The sequence below is a fragment of the Lasiosphaeria miniovina genome (genome assembly GCF_030549165.1).
Source record: "Lasiosphaeria miniovina strain SMH2392-1A chromosome Unknown B0T26scaffold_2, whole genome shotgun sequence".
Lineage (NCBI taxonomy): Eukaryota > Fungi > Ascomycota > Sordariomycetes > Sordariales > Lasiosphaeriaceae > Lasiosphaeria > Lasiosphaeria miniovina.
In genome coordinates this window covers 856,215-876,091 of record NW_026848221.1, presented here as the reverse complement: position 1 = coordinate 876,091, position 19,877 = coordinate 856,215, and the positions used below count along the sequence as shown (strand labels likewise).

At 55.8% G+C, this 19,877-nt stretch overlaps 6 protein-coding genes across 6 annotated transcripts; 4 read left to right on the top strand and 2 right to left on the bottom strand.

Moving 5' to 3' along the window:
• Positions 1 to 512: 512 nt before the first annotated feature.
• B0T26DRAFT_611277 (uncharacterized protein) lies at positions 513 to 1,330 on the bottom strand (the record flags this gene model as incomplete). The annotated part of the gene is made up of 2 exons (XM_060435902.1): positions 513 to 1,027; positions 1,090 to 1,330. Coding segments are annotated over 2 exons (756 nt in total), but the record flags the coding sequence as incomplete, so codon positions are not given.
• Positions 1,331 to 1,487: 157 nt separating this feature from the next.
• Positions 1,488 to 2,109, top strand: B0T26DRAFT_692494 (uncharacterized protein). The gene has a single exon (XM_060441163.1). It carries the CDS (start codon positions 1,645 to 1,647, stop codon positions 1,834 to 1,836), a length of 192 nt encoding a protein of 63 aa, XP_060299819.1. The 5' UTR covers positions 1,488 to 1,644; the 3' UTR covers positions 1,837 to 2,109.
• Positions 2,110 to 2,823: 714 nt separating this feature from the next.
• Positions 2,824 to 5,300, top strand: B0T26DRAFT_820910 (mediator of RNA polymerase II transcription subunit 1-domain-containing protein). The gene is made up of 2 exons (XM_060447404.1): positions 2,824 to 3,526; positions 3,585 to 5,300. The coding sequence occupies exons 1-2, from the start codon at positions 3,143 to 3,145 to the stop codon at positions 5,232 to 5,234; spliced, it is 2,034 nt and encodes a 677-aa protein (XP_060299818.1). The 5' UTR covers positions 2,824 to 3,142; the 3' UTR covers positions 5,235 to 5,300.
• A 4,474-nt stretch (positions 5,301 to 9,774) lies between these two features.
• On the top strand, positions 9,775 to 13,531 carry B0T26DRAFT_764398 (uncharacterized protein; the record flags this gene model as incomplete). Its single annotated transcript, XM_060446444.1, has 2 exons — positions 9,775 to 12,580; positions 12,655 to 13,531. 2 exons carry the CDS (start codon positions 9,775 to 9,777, stop codon positions 13,392 to 13,394), a joined length of 3,546 nt encoding a protein of 1,181 aa, XP_060299817.1. The 3' UTR covers positions 13,395 to 13,531.
• B0T26DRAFT_110185 (uncharacterized protein) lies at positions 13,514 to 14,122 on the top strand. Its single transcript, XM_060433269.1, has one exon. The coding sequence runs from the start codon at positions 13,633 to 13,635 to the stop codon at positions 14,050 to 14,052; it is 420 nt and encodes a 139-aa protein (XP_060299816.1). The 5' UTR covers positions 13,514 to 13,632; the 3' UTR covers positions 14,053 to 14,122.
• Positions 14,123 to 15,049: 927 nt separating this feature from the next.
• On the bottom strand, positions 15,050 to 19,408 carry B0T26DRAFT_671689 (MRC1-like domain-containing protein; the record flags this gene model as incomplete). Its single annotated transcript, XM_060439366.1, has 2 exons — positions 15,050 to 16,190; positions 16,287 to 19,408. The coding sequence occupies 2 exons, from the start codon at positions 19,406 to 19,408 to the stop codon at positions 15,050 to 15,052; spliced, it is 4,263 nt and encodes a 1,420-aa protein (XP_060299815.1).
• Between the last annotated feature and the right edge of the window lie 469 nt (positions 19,409 to 19,877).

Sequence of the window (19,877 nt, the reverse complement as noted above, 5' to 3'; positions counted from 1 at the left end):
CCTATCTAACCTACCCGGCCTGGCGACCTGTTTTTCGAGGGCGGCGGGTTGTTGGGACTTTTGGGTTTTTTTTTCTTTCTGTAATACAATCTAGGGTATTTGTTTGATAAATCAAGGGCCGGTCGGCTCTGATCAAGGTACAGCAGACTGTAGGCACCGAGTTTTGACGTGCTAGGATGCATACATCAACGCATACAAGGATGCGTCTGGACGCATAAGTCTACAGTCAAGGTCACTTGTTATTTAAACACAGGCCATCTGGCCCTATCATAAGGGGAGGCCTTGATTCACTGCCCCCCTGTCGACCCAGTGCTGCTGGCGGCACTAGATGGTCGCGGTGGCGGAACAGGCGCCGTCATGACCCCTCCGTCGTCTCGCTGCATGGGCACGCCACCAGCAGCAAAGCCCTGTGGAACAGGTGGCGCGGGCTGAACTGGCGGCGGGGGATGCTGTTGCTGTATGTCTCCCGGGCCTTCGTGGTCGATACCAAGTTCGGCCAGCTCTTGGGCGGCGGCGGCGGCGGCAGCCAGCTGTTGCTCAGCCATGGTCCTCTTAATATCCTCGAGCCGGACCTTCTCAGCTGGGTCGATGAGGTCGTCGTCGTCACTCCAGTATGGATCGTCGCCGGGCAGATGGGGCATAGCCATGCGTTTCCAGAACCGCAGCTCCTGCCGAGCCGCGCGGGCATCGACACGGCGTTCCCAGCGGCTGACATCCTCATCGTACTTGGCACGAAAGCAGCGCACTGTCTCGTTGGCGGCGCCGGCGTGGGCCTGCATTTCCCATATCTGCTCGCGTAGCCGGCTGTTCTCTGCGCGCGCCTCGGCCAGCTGCGCGCGATAACTGCGGTGCCAAGCTGCCACGTCGGCCACGTACCGCGCCTTGTAGTCGTGGAACTGCTTAAGCATCGTTGATACTACTGTCGCATACTGCGAGAGCAGGGCCGCGTTGGCATCGCGGCTGAACCTGACCTTCTCGAGCGCTTCGGTAAGGGCGGAAACGAGGAGGTCTAGGTTGGGCTCCTGGGCTGTAGAGTATGCGTTAGTATCGTAGTTTTCAGTTATGGTAAGGAGAATGTAGCTGTTGTACATTTAATCTCGTCGGCTGAGGCATTAATCAGCTCCTCGTTTCCGAGCGACTGTGCCCTCGCGCGACCGCGCACGCGACCGACGCCGACCACGACATCTTCTAAGGCTCGCTGGTTTTGGGCAAGCTGGCGGCTCAGCTCCTCGACCATACCGTATATATAGTTCAGCTCGGCTTGGTGACCAGCAGGCGTCGGAAGGCCAACCATTGCGGCGGGCATGTTGCCGCCGTTGATGCCGTTCATGACGATCAGCTGTTGCTGTTGCTGCTGTTGCTGTTGCTGCTGTTGCTGTTGCTGCTGTTGCTGTTGGGGTTGTGCTTGGAGTTGTTGTTGTTGGTGGAGCTGCTGTTGAAGATGGAGCTGCTGCTGTATCTGGAACTGTTGTTGCTGCTGCTGCTGCTGCTGCTGCTGCTGTTGCTGCTGTTGCTGCTGTTGCTGCTGTTGCTGCTGTTGCTGCTGTTGCTGCTGCTGGGGATGGGCAGCCAGCAACTGTTCGCGAGTCGGTGGGGGTTGCTGGAGACGCGGGATGCCCGTTAGGCCCAAAGACAGGGGCGTCGATGGCGATGTTGAGATGGGAGTTGGTGGGTAGAGCAGCGGGTCGTGAAAGGATGGCGGAGCTGGAAAGTTCATTGTGCAAAGGGTACCTTAGGCAAACACGAAGCACCAGAGCTCCACGTTTTCCTCGTACAAAAATTGCGACGGTTCGCAAGCGCAGCGGAGCGCAAGCGTGCAGACTACAGCAGCAGTAGAGGCACTTGCACTTGGGGGCAGGGGCAGGGGTTGCGCGACGGTGTCGATGTCCGCTATTTGCACCGTGACGTCTGCTGTGTGACAAATTGGCTTTAGGTTTTGAATCTTGCGAGTCGGTGTAGTTTGCTGCCTTCAAACGCTACTGCGTGTTGACGCGCTTGTAGTAGTAACTTGGAACTTTGTTTTTGGCTCGGGGGAGCTCCTGGCATGTTTTGGTTGCGGTTTCTCTGCTCGTCTTGTCAGGCTCGGCGGTGTGAGGACGGGAGTGGGAGTAGGTTATTATTGGCGCTTAGGTTCCATCGGCACCACAGCACAGCGCAGTTCCTCCCTTCGCAACAGTTAATAAGCTTCAAGGTGTGTGCCGCGCGTTTGCAGCAGCAAAGAGTCACTCTACATAGTAGTCTTCACGGCAGGCCAATCTTGCTCTCACTTTTGGCTACGTATGTGACTTACATGAGCCAGGCCATCGTGAATTCTTAATTACTCTAGAAATACCTAGATCTGCTTGAATACGTTGCAATTGCTGATATGGAGTATGGAGGAAAGCCTCGGAGTCGATCTTGAAAGAACCCAAGATTGGAACGAGGTCGTCGTCGAGTAGGGATATAGAGTGCTGGTAGCATTTCTAAAGCACCTCTAGAGAGTTTCTTCTTTCAACGACAAAGTCAGGTCTAATGCAATGAAGAAGGCTCCGTTGGTATCTGTACGTTGAAGGAATGTGCCTAGATTAAGAGGACTCGTATAACCGAAAAGCAAGGCACGTCTACTAAGCTACCATCCATTCTACGGACTGTTGATTGTATATATTGTTTTCTATATTTCTTTACACTAGCTTGCGCGGTATCACTTTGCAGTCGGTACAGTATAGGTACGTACTCCGTATGTACAGTGCTTCTGCCCAGGCTTCCCGTCCCACAAAAATTTGAAGTCAAAGGCAGGTGGAGTGTGGGGGGTGGTCAAAGCTCCCCTCGACCTCATCTCCATCAGGTAAGGTCACACAGGTTGAGGTACTACCTCAGGTTGGCCGTTACGGACAATGAATGACAACTGAACTCCAAAAAAAGAAGAGAACTTCCTGCCGACACAACACCGGTCCAATTGACAGGGAGCGCGGCGCATATAATCCCGAAACCTGCAAGTGCTTGGTAGCCTCCCAATACTAAACCTGCACTTCCTCATTCATTCTTTATCTGGCTCGAGGGATCGGGCTCGATGCCGGTCGAAGGCGTGTCTGAGAGCGGGCCGACATCATCGCTTTGAAGAAAGAATTTCGCCTCAAATTTCCGGGGCTTGGAGGTGGCAGCCATGGCGACGCCCACACCAACGGCCATGAAGCATGCGCTCTCGCAGCAGGGCAAAACGCCTTCGCAGTCGCAGCAGCAGCAGCAGCACGGTGCGGCGGCCACTCCGCCCGTCTCTACGCCCTTCTCGGCAGCCCATGCCGTCTTCTCTCCACATGGCCCTCGGTCCTCTCCGCAGCAAGTTAAGAAATCGCCTGCGACCCTGGGCCATCCGTCCAATCCAGCCATAAACTTCGACAGCCCTTCTGCCGCTGCCGCGTTTGGTGCTTTGCAGGTAAACACGTCGATGGACTTGAACCTGCAAGGCTTGGGCGGGCTCGGCTCAATGGCTAGGAGCACAGGTGACGAGTTTCTGAAAAAACTGGATTCCGTCATTGCAATTCTCGGCGTAAGTCTCTCTCCGCTCTTGGGTGTCATGGTCACTGGTCGCTAATTGCCACATGTAGCGTAGCAAAGGCCTTGTCAGCGAGGCTGGCCTTGAACGGCTAGCCACGAGACTGGGCTTGGAGTGCTTGTGGGAGAACGGGATGGGACCAGAGCCTAAAAAGACGCTTATTGTCGCTGGCTCGGCTCTCGAACTGCTCGTCGTCTTTTCAAAGGACATCGTCCAATCCGTTTCATTGTCTTTCCCGGAATCAGCCGACGTCGTCAACAAGCATGCCGACGAGGCTGGCCGGATCCTCATGAAGGACCTCATGCTTGCACCAAATCAGAGCCCTTTGAACAAGCAGCTAGATAGCTTTGCCGCTAACTTCGGCCGCCTAGCTGCCCTGGACAGGCTGAGCATAAACCCCGGACTTAACTTGTACGAGGCGGTCGCCGGCATCCACGAGAGCCTGAGTCGTCTGAACAAATGGGAAACCCAAAAGGTCAGGGAAGACAGTGCTCTCGTCGGAAAGAGTGAAGAGTACCTTCAAAATCTCGTGCTTTGCACCAAGAGCGGACTCCCGGCAATGAATGCAAGAGACCAAGTGGGCTTAACAATTGCCTACTGGAAGGAAAGACGGCTCGTGCCATCAACGAACCCGAGTTTGTCTTTCTGGAGGGACAAAAACGAGAAGATATGGGCTCTTCTCATTGGCTGCGCTCCTCTCGGGGAGCTCGGTGGCCGCCCTGTCCGAGTTTCAGACAAATGGATCGGTCCAGACGTGGAGAAAATATCTCTTCATGACGGACTTCGCACCGGTCCAATTCTCGACTGGCTTGAGCCCGAGAGCACGCTGATTCCGGCGCCCGATCCAGCTAAGCCCGGTGTAGGAGCCGACGTTCTTCTCGGACCGCGCCTTCCCGAGGTGGTATTCCATGCAACTTTCGACCCCCCTATTCATGTCTCCCTGAGTCTCTGGAGCCAAATTGGCCAATCAGGATGCGGGTTGCCTACGAGCAATGAGCAACTCAAGAGCTTCGATAGCCTCTTATTCCCAATTCCTCCTGGGGCCCATCATGACCCAAGCGAACCGCGGACCATTACTTGCACCAAGAAGATCCCTTTCACGCCGCGAGGGCCAGTTCCGCAATGGTCACTAAACACTCATGCAAACACTCTATACGTCTACAAGCCGATATACGGAAAGACTCTGACTGAGCTTTCCTTCTCTCAACCGGAGCATCTCGTGAACATGCTTCCTTATCTACGGCAGTATGCCTTCCTCGCCACACTACTCGAAAACAGCTTCAAGGAAACGACTAGTCCTCCGGCTCCTCCCGCGAGCCACCCCTCGATGGTTTCTACTGGAACATCGACAAGTCAGAACCAATTTTCGGTGTTCATGGAGGGAGAGGGAGCGGTTGAAGAAGTTCCAAGCGACGACGGGCCGGTAAAGGTGGACGTCACTTTGACAGTCCACCGGTTTCCACGACTGCAGGTCATGTTTCCCTTTCGGTCTTGGACAGCTAACATCTTGCTCGAGATTCAGGAGAATGGCCACGTCCACGTCGAAGCCCAGAATGTGTTGGATGAGAGCAACGCATTTGCGCCAAACGGGAAACAAAGGCGGATAGAGGATATTGGGGCATGTCTTGAGACCATTGAGGACATTGGCAAGTGGTGCAATCATATCCGGACAAGATGGGCTGTCGGGTATGGAAAGCAGTAGTTGGAGCTGCGCTAGCGACGACCGTAGATACAGTGTAGTCGTAAATTGATACCCATTTCTTGTAATTCTCACAAAATCTGACCGTGTCTTTGGTGATCATCGAAACCTTGACTACCTACCTGTTCCTTCCCAGGAAATCGGTGACAGTTTAGGGCTCCTTCCTAGTATGTACTTTTTCACCAAAGTTTTGGTGCCATTGGGACAAACTTTTTTAACAAATCCTCGCAGCACCAATTCTTATGGTTTCCTCCCAAAAGCATTCCATTTTCCAACTCTTCTTGCAAGTCGCAAAGTCACATCCGATGGATGATGTCTGAATTTCCATCAGCAGTCAACCCTAAATGTTTGTTAACGTAGTACTTGGGAAGAATATGCTATTAGCCTAGCAAATACACCAAAAGCCTTGAATAAGAAACAATACGCCCCTGGGATTCTAAAAATAGGGATTCTAACAGCTATTACATTACTCGGCAAAAAACCTTTAGGGCGAGCCGTAAGGTATCGAGGCCATTCGGATCTTGGAAAGTCCCCCTCTGATAAATATTTCGGAATTGTATTGTAAGTGAGGTGGCTCAAGTAAGGCTAGGGGGACACGGACACTTTCCCGACTCCTATATTTCCCTCGCTGTTTCCTTTTTTAGCGTCGCATTGTTAAAAAAATAGTATAAGAAAAACAAACGAACTGTAACGTCAGGAACAGGAGGGGCACAATGGAGAGTCCTAACCCCGGAGTTTCCCCCCCCCTGCCCCTGCCTTCCTTCGAGAAGATTTGCTTTTTTTCCTTTCTCGAGTCATACGCCAATAAATGCACGGACGGGACTCCGGACAGGAGTGGGTGGCGGGGGAAGGAAGGCAGGCAGGCAGGAGACGACTGCCACAGGAGTCTAGAGTCTGGAGTCTGGAGTCCTGGACGCGTGATGAGCGAGCCTGGCACCGACAGAATGCACGGGAAAAGGAGAAGCAGGAAATAAGAAAAGCAAAAAAGTAAAGGGGGAGTAAAGAAAAGTGAGGGCCAATGGAAGCGGCAGTCACGGGCATCCGCTCACTGCAGTGACTGCACCGCCGCCGCCGCCGCCGCCCCTCACGCTGCTGCAAGCACTGCTGTCTCTGGCACAGTTCCCTAATGCACATTTGTATGTATGTTCCTCTCGTATTAAAGCACGTCGAGATTGCTCTTCTCTTCAAGCTTGAGTGACCTGTGGTCTTGTCTACAGAGTAGGTAAGCACGGGAGTGTCACGGTCCGATGCGATGTGTGCTGCGCCGGATATGTCTCTTGCTGCCATTACGTGCCTAGTATCTGAAAATGGCCGGATTCGGATCATATGGCGCTCGCTGCGGAGCACAATGCGGTACTACCTACGCACGGAGAGGTTCTCAACGGACAAGGAAGGAAACCCACACTGGATCTAAACATTTTGTGGGGGAAATGGGAGGACGGGACTGTTAAATCTGGGTACGTATTTTTGCCCGCAACGTCTAGACGGGTGTTAGTAGGGCGGTTTATTTTTGGGGGTTGGGGACGGGAAAATGGGTACGCAGGCGCGCACGCGAGCCTCGTTGAGCCTGTGTTTGGTGTCGAAAAGGGGAACCCGTCCTGTCTTTCCCCGTTCGAGCTTCATCAAGCTTGTCCTTGTACGATGTGGTGCAGTGCGCAACTCACTGGAGAAAAAGAGGGGGCGGGCGGATGAGCGGGCGGTTTTTGGAGCCGCCAAAAGAAGAGGAGGAGGAGAAGGAGGGTCTTTTCTTTTCTTTTTTATGTGCCCCCTCCTGCCCCCCGTCAAGAGGGGGGAGGATTGAATGGAGTTGGATGGAGATGCAAACACCACACGGACCGGATGGAGGTGCTGGTGCTGGGCAGATCGGATCTGGCTGTTGAGCTTGGCCTCTCGGCGGGTGGAGTTTTGCCATTCGTACTTCCCCTGCTAGAGGTGGAAAAAAACGACAGGGACGGAGGAGAAAAAAAAGGGAAGACAGAGGAAAAAGAGTGGGACCCGGAGAGCGCACCGCAGCCCCAGCAGCATCAGCATGAAAGGTGCAATATTATCCCCTCCCCCCCGGTGTGCTCTTGTTGGATGTCGGATATTGGATGCTCGGGAATGAAGGAGGCATCTACTGCGTAGGAAAGAGATACCTATTTAGGCATCTAAGTATCAGCCAACCGAGATTCGTCATTCATGCTGCTTTCTTTGTTGTTTGTTTTGATAAAAGTAAACAAAAGCATTTACGAGCACTCATCGCCTATTGTAAGTGCCTACTACGTAGCTGGTTAGGTACCAACGAGAGGACGGTAGAAACAAGAACAAGACCGCGCGTTTTTTGATAGGTGGCATGTCTGGGGCAAAAATGTCTTGTCCTCGGTCAGACATGTTTGTCGGACAGTCAGTCAGTGATGCCGATCCAGGGTCTTGCCCTTTGCTCCTTTCCTCTTTGGAGAGGGGGAGGCGGGTGGTCTCGTTTTGAGCCCGAAGCTGGTGCTGCGGATGGGTGTGAGCCTCTCCATGCTGTATGACCACACCTGCAGAAGCTTTTTTAGGCATCTGTCAGGCCACACCCCGTGCATCCTTTCACATGTTTGTTCTAAACGTTGCACAGCTTGCCTCCTACTCCTATTGTTGCAAGCCGCCCGTTTTTCTTTGACTGTTTGGTCGGACACAAATGTCATTGATATGCTGCGCCTTTTCAACCCTTTGTGCCCCTATGTCATGCTTTTCAGGGCTATCTCCCTCGTCTCTTGTAGGGCCAAGGCATCTATCTTTGCATGCTTGCAACGGTCTTCTTCGTCTAGCAGATAGATGGAGGACTCCGCCAGAGGATGGAGACTCGGAGCGGTGTGATTCTATCTTGCATCGACTATCCACCCCTCTGGCGGAATCTCCCCTACCCCTGCGCTTTATTGGCTCGGGTCGATTGACCGCGGACCCAACGCCACGGGTGATCTGGCAGCTGCCACGCAGATGGGAACCACACCACAAGGCGGACAAGCTTCCCTGTAGGATGTCGTCGCTGCGTAAGCAGTGAGTTGGCTACCAGCGCAGTAAATAAATACTTATGGAATATTCGGATGGGATTCAGCCCGTGGTAGACATGCACACGTGTTGTGCCTCTCGGCAGGCGCCATGCGGCGTGGTAAGTAGCGTGCTCACGTTTCTAATGGGATCAAGAAACTCGACTTTGTCTCTTGTCTGGAAAAGAGGTGGGCGGGAAGAAAGGACGGGAGCACAGTCGCGGCGGGCAGGTGGGCGGCAGGAACAGCAATTGGAGAGCAAGCCACACAAAGCCCCCGTCTGCCCACCCTGACCCGACTGGTGGGGAAAACGCACGACGCTAAGGCAGGCACGACAAGGGGTGCCCTTGCCACTGACCACGACCCACCGCAACCTCCAACGCGAAACGCGTTGAACCCCCAGCTAAGTAAACAACAGTGGCATCCCATCTTTTCTGGTGCGTCTGCTCCCGCGTGATCTACCCTCCTCCTCCACAATCTGGAAGCGATCGCCCGCAGTTTCCTCTCGACACTTATGATATTGTTCGTGTTTCTCTGTCCGTCTTTTTGTCATTAGACCGACGGCCAACCTTTTTTGTCCACTTCCTGCCTGGAGCATCGGCAGTCTCAGTGTTGCGTCAATCACCGCTCATCGCACGCTGCATTTGCGGGCCTATCGCCCAACTAAGTCGCCTGTCCCCCGCTCGTCGCAAGCTGCAGGACCGATACCCATACTTATTCCCGACACCTTGACTTGCCTACCAGCGCACCACATTGCGGTATTCGCGTGGAGAAGGAGAACTAAGGAAGGAGCTGCGGAGGGGCTTGGACTTTCCTGTTACGGAAGTAGGAAACTGGAAGGCTCAAGGGGAGCAAGGAAGGCGCGGTTCGGAAAGCTGCTCGAGCTGAGGACCCAGGACCTCGAAGATGCCTGATCTGGACCGCATTTGACGACTGTTCGCTGTCTTCCACTGCTGACGCGCATCCACGCCCGCCTGTTGCTTCGGAAGGAAATACCTTCCTGAGCCGACCACCCTGTTTGGACCCTTCCTAACAAGGCCGGCTGCACTACCGCCTTACGCTCTCGTCCTTTCGGCGTCGACTGGCTTCGCCTCTGGGAGGACGAGAACTGTCTTGCCGACACTGGCACGATTGGGCCGCTGTCGCGCATCTCTACGTCCGCAAGGCGCTGCGCTGCCTGTCGCTCTAGTCGTTTGAGTTTGCGCTTGTCGCGCCACTGCTCTGAGAGCTGCACTGTTTTGATTCATACCCGGCCCTCGGCTGTCGTCGCCCGCGGCTAGTCTGCCATCGCCTTGTCCAAGGCGCTGCTGGCAACTACAAGCGTCTATCTCCTGTTGGACCGCCCAACCCCCCCCGCCGACTCGTCGACACTTGATTGACCTGGAACCTGGCCGCGCTCTTATGCCCGGCCATTGAGGTGACGGGTGGTGACGAGAACAGCTGTGTGCGCCTCGTGTATTTGTCCTGCGAGAAGCAGTACGGGTGCACGGGTTTTGCTCGACTCCAGGGAGCTCGTGAGCAATTCCAGTACAGAAATGTCATACACAAATGGGAGCGGGGGAACACTTACGCTTCCCTCGCCGACGCATGCCCACCGCGTCGACGTTAGCTCTGCGGTTCGATCATTGCGAAGGTCGCTTTCGAGATCCCCCTCAAAATTCAGGCTTTCAGGAACTACCTCTCCAACCCCAGAGCCCAGCGTCGGCTATCACGCTTCGACGCCCTCATTTTCAGGCCAGTTTGGAATCACCCACATTCACCAAACTTCAACCACCCCAACGGGACCCACACCACAGCCCCCGTTTTTGACACCACAACCCGCAGCCCTCGCGACTCCATTTAAATCCAACGCGAAGCTTTCAATGCGCCCTGCGCGATCCAAGGCAGTAACTGGACGACCTTTGTCGCGCACCCGCGTGTCGCCCAAAAGCCCCCTGAAACGGGTTTTTGGCCCTTCCCACGATTCAGGAAATCCGATCCGGTCATCGGTTTCTGGACCTGAAGCCCGTGGCCAGGAAAACCCCTCCTTCGCCGAGTTCGCGCTCACACTGAGCCCCGCATCGCGTCGCAATCTCGAGAAGCCGTCGCGTCACTCTATGCACCTGGATGTTTCTGGATCATCGAAGCACGGCCTGACTAAGTTTTTCGGAAGTAACGCCGATTTGTTCTCCTCAACGTCTGTCAGCCCGCTAAAGCGGAGCGACGCGACAATGAGTCTGGATCAGACCGATCCTGGCAGCCCGGTCGCAAAGCGACGCAGTCTCCATGGCGTGTCCAGTTTGGGCAGCGAGTTCAGCATATTCGACTATCGCCCTCCTGTGATGCAGCAAGGATGCGACATACACGACGAGACGAACCACGAGTACCAGCTAACGGGTTCTTGCGTGCCGACCCAGTTTCGAGAGCCTCTTGCTTCTCCAACCCCGTCGGCCGTGCCCAAGCGGACGTCGTCGCTGCGAAAGAGCACATTGCAACAACGGCATGGCGACAGCCGGACGTCTTGGGGCCGGCGCGCGGGAGAAAAGCAGCTCGCGCAGATCTCGAGCGAGCCTGCTGCCACACCTGCAGCCAGGAGCAGCAGACCTCGCCTATCTCTCGACCAATATCTCCCCCCCGATGAACGTGGAAGCCCATTCACTTCGCAATCTCCTCTTCCAAACCCGTCTATCCACCCTGTCCAGCGGAACTCCGGCCATCCTCACCCTTTGTCCCGGACGATGACGCAGTCGTCTTCCGGCTCCAGCCTTCCTGACGACTCTCCCACCCACGTTCCGATTCACGTTGGTGAGAAGCCACGAGTGCTACTGAACTTCTCCAAGTCGTTGCCTCCAGGCGCACCTCGTCCCATCAACGACTCAGAGCCGGTAGCTACGCCACAGTATAAGCGAGCCAAACCCTTTCAGGCAGCTTTCATGTCTACGGGCTTGATCTCGAAGATGAACAGAAATCCAGAGCTCGGACCGCCGCAGAAGCCGGGCGTGAAAGTTGCCATGCCTGATACGCCTTGCAAGAAGCAGCCCTACAACTCGGCGACATACCCACCACAGTTTGGCAGTGGACGGCGAGGATCGCGGCCATCATTTGGCAGCCCGTCAACACCGTTCGGGTCGACGCCTTTCGGTCCACCATCGGGCCCGATTCGGGGAAACCCTTTTGGGGTCCAAGACAAACCGAGCGGGCTCTTCTTCCAAGTGAGCTCTGGGCATAATCGGAAGTCCAGCTTGTTGGGCTTGGATGGCGATGACCAGACTGAGCTCCCTGGACAATGCGACGACTTCCCACCGACCCCGACGAAGAACCTATTCTTCAAATCTTTCAGCACACCGGCGCAGGGCACACAGACACCAGCTGTCTCAAGGGCGTACCCCCGCACAACATCGATTTCTGGCTTGGGCAATGAACAACCGGTTCCGAACTCGAGTTGTAAGTCTCAGACCCCTCACGAGACTCCCAGGGATAGTGGGCAGAAACAGAATGACCGGCCTCTCGAAGCCGTCGTTCGCCCTTCTACCCCAAATCCTCGGGGCTCTCCGCGCTTGAGTCTTTCTCTCTCTTCTCTGGGTGGCTACCGGGCGCGGCAGAAGCTCTTTGCTACTCCAGTGCCACCCACCAAGTCCACTCCGTCGGTATATGTGGTGGATAACCAGGCAAGGCTATACGAAGTGGCCCAGACTGACCCTGCCGCTATAGCGAGCCCTTTAAATCTCGAAGACTTTGCGGTGGCTTCATCACCACAGACTCCGCAGGATTCCATGGCGCCCCCTGACGCGAGTCGTCTAGCTATCTCCAACTCTCGGGATGGCGCGAGCCGATCTGTTCGGCCACCTGCGACCCCAACGACACACTCGCGCCAGGTGATGGAGGTTCCCAATCGGCGAATGAGCATCACTCCTCAGAACGGCCATGGCCCCAAAGACATTGACGAATCTTTGGTCCGTCGCTTTGATACATCAGAAGTGATTGGAAAAGGCGAATTTTCCCAGGTTTACCGGGTCGTGAAGTCGACCATCCCCATGTCGCTTTTTGTAGACACGCCGAGCAAACGCACTCCGTCTACTCCGGATTACGAGGCAGTCTACGCAGTGAAGAAGGTACGCCTTCCGGCACACGGCGCAAAGGAACGCGAGTCCAAACTGCATGAGGTTGCCATCTTGAAGGCCTTGGGCAACTCCATGCACATCGTGCATTACATGGACAGCTGGGAGATGAATGGCTACCTCTATATCCAGACAGAATACTGTACTGAGGGTAGCCTGGATGGATTCCTGAAGGCAGCCGGCCAGGCTGGAAGGTTGGACGACTTTCGAATTTGGAAGATCCTTTTCGAAATCGACCAGGCGAGTAAACCGGCATTGAACTTACATGCTCCAAGCGCTAACTGTAGTGACAGGGCCTGGCTGCCATCCACGACGCAGGGTTTATCCACCTCGACATCAAACCCGCGAACATCTTGGTCAATTTTGATGGCTATCTAAAGATAGCCGATTTTGGCATGGCCGCGCAGTGGCCGGCACCCATGGGGATTGACGGCGAGGGGGACCGCGAATACATCGGCCCCGAGATCCTTCGGGGTCGGTTTGATAAACCTGCAGACGTATTCGCCCTTGGTCTCATCATCCTGGAGATTGCCTGCAACGTTTATCTTCCGGACAATGGCCCAACCTGGCAGGCGCTCCGAAATGCGGACATGTCCATGGTTCCGACTCTCACATGTGGCAAGGCAAGCGCGATTGTCCGAGATGCCAACGGCGTTCCTATTGAGCACGACTCGAATAACGCCAACGCACAGGAAGGTGGGACTCCAAAGCCGAAAACGGGGCTCGGAGCCTACGGGAGGCGTCGCGGATTCCCATTTGAAGCCATGACTCATGATCCGAGTAATCTCTTTGGGCCACAGAAGAGAAGCGAGTTGTTGGATCCGCCAACCTTTATGACAGACCCGGCTGACGCCAATTCGCTGGACAGCATCGTCAAGTGGATGATCCAGCCCAACCCAGCCGATCGCCCGACTTCCCAGAAGCTGCTGATGTCGGCGCCTGTCTGTTGGGTGTCGTCCCGTCGGGCTGCCGGCGCGACTGTGTATGAAGGCAACTGGGGCCCTCAGCCTGGACCATCGGCTGAGGAGCTCGTCGATACCGAGATGACGGATGTTTGAGATCACGATATTGGCCTTCTGATCTTGGAGCATCCATCTTTGCTCTGCGAGCCTATATCGCTCAGATACTGGATACAGCGTCACTTTGGGCGCGAAATCACCAGGAGCATATGTGTGTCTACTACGGAACTTGAATTGGTCGGCTATTGTAGCTGGATATCCACGGCGGACGGGATATCGAAACCATTTGGAATTCACAAAACAGTGGAAAGATGTCTGGCTTGTATCGGATATTACTATGGCGGGATCTTTTTCGCCAATCTCAGCACTCTTCGACACCGAATCAGAAATGACGGCATGGTCGACTTCGCCGAGTTGGTCCTCTGCGACGCCTCTTTCGAAAGCTCTGGTATTTTTTTTGCGGATCATCCTCATGTTTTCTGCATTTACCCGCCATTTCGGACTATTCTTTGACGATTCACTGCATGAGTTGTCGGTGGATCTGCGCACTGGTAACGGACAATATGTGCACTCGGCAACGCGAGCAGTTTCGATGCAAGCTACAGCGCTATTAGACGACATTGTACTTATCTCCGTTTGGGGCCAACGCCTGGCTGGCTGGCTGAGTGGTGACGACGGTTGTTATTATGTTGTATGGGAAAGTAATTGGGCGTGGTCTACATACTTTGCTGCTGGGGTGGCGGACCCTTTCTCATAGCTTTCAGAGGCATGCTAGGATTTGATACAAAGCATGAAAAGGCGTGAAACCGGTTGCAACACAGCTGCTTGCTTGCAACTATCATTGCTGGGGGTGGAAGCACTTGTATTCATAGGGGCATGATCTCCATGTATATAGATTAGGACGGGCTGGCATTGCCGTCGGCGGTTGGTTTTGGTCTTGGGATGATGGTACGCACCGGCGCTGTTACGGTTGGGCTCATCACAACGATATTATGAACGAACGAAACGAAATTAGAGCAATCAATTATGCCTTGTGGCTCTGATCTAACATGTTCTCGTACCTTGGGCTTGGAAGTGAAATCTGTTAGATGCTCGAGTTACCTAATGTGCACCGAGCGATAATGGGAACAGGGGGCAGAATTGTTCGTATCATCTAGAGCGGGAAATTGGGCACTGAATAAAGACGTGACTAACTACTGATACTTGACGCAGGTGCATGTTTTGTGGCAAAGGGGATAGGGGTGCTTTGCGTGAACCCGCTGAATTGACGTGAGACCCTGATGGTTCGAGGATATTTTTCTTCTTTTTCTTTCTACACACCCTGACAGTATTATCCTCCTTCATCGCAGATACGCCGGTTGGCTTCGCCCTCTCAACTGCGAACATACTATGCCATTCTTGCTTGCTTGATATCCTACCCTACCCTACTATCCTGCTAAACCGAACTGTCCCTCCCACACCCATGATACGCCGACTGAAAAACAGAAAGGAAAAAAGAAAATGGATAATCGTCCAACTCCGGCTCCGGCTCTGACCCCTCTCAGCATGAATGAATGAATGAACGAATAACAGGGCTAAAGTACGTATACCAAAAGGAAAAACGAAAAAAAACTATTTGTCCTGCCCATCTGTGATACAGGCGCTCGCTCAACAAACAACACACAACACACAAGGCGTGACATGCTAAGACGACCCTGCCTGCCGCTCGCTGTACAATGTATGAAGCCGACGAGTTCAACACGCAGCACATAGACTCATTCAAACGTGCCGGCGCCAAACACACCGGCGCCCTGGAGGGCCTTGCCGCGGCCTTCGGCGCCCTTCCACTTGCGGGCCTCGCGGCGGCGGTCACTCTCGGCAAGGGCGGCGCGGCGTTCGGTCTCGCGGGCGAAGAAGTTGATGCCGGAGCGCTTGCCGGCGGTGCGCTTGATCTTGGCGTCCTCGCCGAACCCACTGCCTCCGCTGTTGTTCTTGGCGGCTGTGGTGGCGGTGTTGTTGGTCGTGGAGGTAGAGGACGAAGTGGAGGTCGAGGACATGAGCGAGTTGGTGGTGGCGCGCCGCAGCAGGGCAGGGACTTTGAAGACACCGGCGCCGCTAGCGGACGTGCTGCCGTTGGCCGTGGCAAAGGCGGCGCGGCCGGTGACGGACGACGAGGCATTGCGCTTCAGCGAGATGCGGTCGACAATGGCTTCTCTGTTGCTGTTGGTGTTGCCGCCGCGACGGCGGCGAGGATTGGGGTTGCAGTTCTCCTTGTTGCTGCTACTACCGCTGCCACTGCTACCGGGTCGGCGCGACGGGCTTGTGGCTGTTGTGGTTGCGGGTTGCTGCGGCTGCTCATCCTCGCTCGTGTCGTCGTCAGACCTCAGGTCTGTGGCTGGAATGACCGACGACGAGTGGAGTGAGGGCTCGTCAAGCAGATTCGACAGCGACTCGCGGATGTCGCCAATATTGGAGGGCTTCTTGCCATCCTTGGTGCGGCGGAGACTGGCTGGCGGACGGCTCCCTGCCGCTGTCTGCATCGGCGGCTGGGAGTTGGGGATGATTGTTGTGGTGGCCGGCGTCTGCGAGTCCTCCTGGCTGTCTAGTTCGGCTGCGACGGCGGGAGTCGGCGCAAAGATAAAGTCCATGTCGTCATCGCTGCCGCGGTCCTCGATGGTGCGCAAGAACGCCTGGTTGCGCGGGTTCTCGGCCACCTTGCTGATACGCTCGTCGGCAAACAGGGCGCGCTGCATCTTGGCGAATTGCCGGCGCTTCAGTCGACGGCGGGCCTCGCCGCCGTCGTCTTCGTCTTCAAGGTCGTCCCAGTCACCGCCACGCTTGCGGCGCAGCATGCCCGTTGTGATGTCGTGGAACAGCTTATCTACCTGCTTCTCGTCCGACGCGCGCTCTCGATCGCTACAGGATCCAGGTCAGCAAGGGTTGGTATTTGTGTTAGGGGGTTCGGGTAATAGGGGTTAGGGGCAGAGGCAGAAGATAGAAATCAAAACCTACGCATAAAACGCAGCGAGCTTTCTTTCGTCGCCCGCGTTGTTCTTGGTCTCGTCATCAATCATCTCCTTGACCGAGTGGTCATCATCATCGCTGCTGTATTCGCCGTCTACACCGCCGATGCCGGCATACTCGTCCTCGGACTCCTCGGCCTGGTCCTCGACCATGTCGCGGGCCTTGCTCTTCTTCTTGTCGAAAGCCTCGGCAAGTTTGGGGGCCTTCTCCCTGCGAGCAGCCTCTTTCATCAGGGCGAAGGCCGTCTTGCTCTCGACTGTACCGAAACCAAACTCATCGGCCTCAACGCCTTCCATCTCGTCTTCGGGATCGCTATCGACGGCGGCAGCGGCAGCAGCAACGTCGCCTCTCCGCCGTAGCTTGCCAGTCCTGCGCACTAGAGGCGACTCGTGCTCAACCTCGGCCTCCGCCTGGGTCTGGCCCATCTTGACCGTATCGATAGTCGAGGCAGGCGGCTCAACAAACCGCTGTTTTAAAGGGGTGAAATTATGGAAGCCGCCGTCCTGGGTAGGCTCGAGCTCTGACAGTTGGGTGAGGTCGTGGTTGTCCTGGAGCAAGCTGTCAAAGCCATGCACCTGCGACTGCGAGAAGCGGATTTGGACGCCCTGGGTGTCGGGGTCCTGTGTTTGCGTCTCGGCTCTGCGGGCTGGCTGGCTGTCTAGTATCATGTCGTCTGAAGCCTCTTGGGCCGTCTGTGAAAAGTTGGAATCGGGAAACTCTTCGACGCCCCCAAAGGTCGGCCGTGGCTGCGACGGGGAGCCCATCACAGAGCCAGGGGCTGACTGGCTGTCGTCCATGGTCCCAGCAAAGATCTGAGTGAGGCCAAGGCCGGCAGCGCCTGCAACAGGGAGACCAGGGATGAAGGTCTTGGTTGCCGATCGCAGGACCGACGTGGGGACATGTGGAGAGACCGTGTTGGGTGCTGCCGACGGCGATTTGGGATACTTGGCCTTTGGCCTTGGGGTGGCTTCGACAAGATGACTCTTCTCTGCATCCCCTTCAACTTCATCATCGTCGTCGTCAGACAGGATTGTGACATGCTTCCTTGGCCTACGACGGGCCGCCTGCTTCGAACTGGCCGTCTCTCCGTCTGAATCTTGCGCGTCAAGCTCTTGCTCGACGTCCTCGGCCTCGGATTCTTCGGCGCTCTCTGCAGCGTCGTCGAATAACCCACCGACAGGATCGACTTCTGCATCCTCTTCCTCATCCTCGGCCTCATCATCGTCTTCGTCTTCGAGGACGTCCTCCTCTTCAGAACCAGAGAGCTCAACCTCGGCTGCTGCATCTCCCTCTCCCTCTGACCCTGTCTCGTCGGCATCGGTATATTCGTCATCGCTGTCATCCCACCCCAAAGGATCAAGTTCGCCAGCTGCTTTCCGCACTTTGCGGTCTTCCTTGGCCGCCTCGCGCTCTCGCTTCATGATATCCTCGGCCTCCTTGCGAGCACGCGCCACGATGTCTTCGACCTCGGCTATCTGCTTCTCGCGCTCCTCGGCAGTCTGCACGTGGATGCCCTTGGAGCGGAGCAGGTCGAGGTGGCTATCCCGCTCCAGCTTGGCCTGCTGGCGGGCGCGCTGCAGCAGAGACACCTGAAGTTCACTAACCGTCATGGCCGGCTGCTGGTGTGCTGTCTTGGCGTGCTTGCCAATGGAGGCGGTGGTGGCCTTCTTCTCCGGATCGTCAACGTGCGCAAGCCTGCGCAGCATCTGCATGGAGCGAGACTCGCGCGCTTGGTTGACAGGGATGCTGTCAAATATGGCGTCGATCTTGCTCTTGCGTGCCGGCCGGACCTCGAGCTCGTCGTCATCATCGTCGTCTAGGTCGAGACTGACGACATTGACCTGCTGGGCTGGGAGCTTGATGCGGATGTTGCGCTTGGCTCGCAGGATCTCTTTGGGCTGCTGCTCAGCCTCGAGCTCAGCGGCAGTGGCCTTCCCTTTGCCTTTCTCGAGTCTCCTCCGGGCAGCAGCCGCCGACTCAAGAGCAGCTTCGAGGGACGGCAATTCCCCGTCTTCGTCCTCCTCAAGGAAGGGCATATCGGTGTTTTGGGGAGCTGTGGCGGTCTGGGAATTTCCCTGTGCCTGGCCCTTGGCAGCATCCGTGCCCTCAAGCGGAGGTGAGCTTGGCGGAGTGTCGGCATCCTTCATCTCGGCATCTGTCTGGTGGACTGACGATGGCGATGCGGGACGACTCGAGCTGGGTAGCGCCTGTTGTTGTTCAACTGCTGGTGTTGCGGCGCCTTCGGGCTTGAAGTTGAAGCGCTCAAACAGGGCCGTCTTTGTGATCTTCTTCTTGACCTTTGCCTCGTGGGCGAGCTGCAAACTCCGTGTCAGACGCTGCGTCTCACGGTGCATCTCTTCGAGAGCCTTCTTGCTGGCCTTGCGCGCCGTGGGACGGGCGGCTGTCTGGGTGAGCTTCCGGCCACCCTCATCATCGGTGACGCTGGAGTCTTCGTCAACCGACAATATGTCGTCGTCGTCCTGCGCAGCTGCTTGCTGGGCGGCGAGGCGGTCGGCCTTCTTGCGAGCTTCCTCGGCCTCGCGAGCTAGGCGCTCCTCGCGCTTCCTCGCCACCAAAGCTAAGAAACGGGGCTTTTTGGCTAGATTGCTCGGGCTAGGCAAGTCTTCGTCATCGCTTGCATCGCTTTCTTGGGCATTGCCCTGCGTGGTAGGCGAGCAGGATTTGGAAGGCGATACAAAGAGGCTGGAAGAATCAGGAGCAGGTGTGGATTTTGATCTTTGCGGCGATTCAAAGCGGGAAGAGGGAGCGTCTTGTTGTGGCGCCTCCTCTGGGGTCGAGCTGCGTTGACGTCGCGGCTTCATCTTCCTTGCGCGAGCTACAGGCACGATATCGTCCTCATCTTCGTCGTCGCGGCTGTTATTTGTGCCGGCTGCCTTGTCCGTGGTCGACTCAGTCTCGGATGCTTGGTATTGGCTTTCATTGTTGCTCTCGGCAAGCATTCGCGCAGCAAATCTGCCGCGTGGGCGGAGAATGGTTTCGTCGTTGTCGCTGCCGCTGTCGCTGTCGCTGTTGTTGGTGATGCCGGTGCTGCGGGAATCGCGTCCCAACGCCAACGTCGACGAGGCCGACAGAGGACTTGACGCCGCCATTGCGCTTGCCAATTGACGGCAATCTGTGAGCTAAAAAGGGTGTCGTAAACGCTGCTTCGTGAAGCATCGGTCCAGGAAGCTTGCAAGAAAATAGAGTCGTGGGATGTCAAGGTAGAGCGTAGGTACAGTACCTGCGGTATGTATGGGCTAGGTAGGCCGGGTGGTAAATAGCTTGTGGTGGGGAAGACGCGTTGGTAGCGCGCAGCGCGTCGTGTTTAAGTGGGCTGTCAATGGCCACCCCCGTCCTCCGTACTGTATCCGTACGAGATGGGATACGGCACCGTACAATACAGACCCAGCCACCTCTGTTTCCGTCTTCAAACACGCCCCCTTTTCTCCGTTCTCCGTTCTGTACGGATGGTAAGTCCGCCGTCCGATGTGCGCCAACAGCGCTCGTCGCAAAAGAATGCAATTCTTGATATTTGTCATGAGTCTTCTATGCTAGCCGTGTCTGTCTGTGGTTATATAC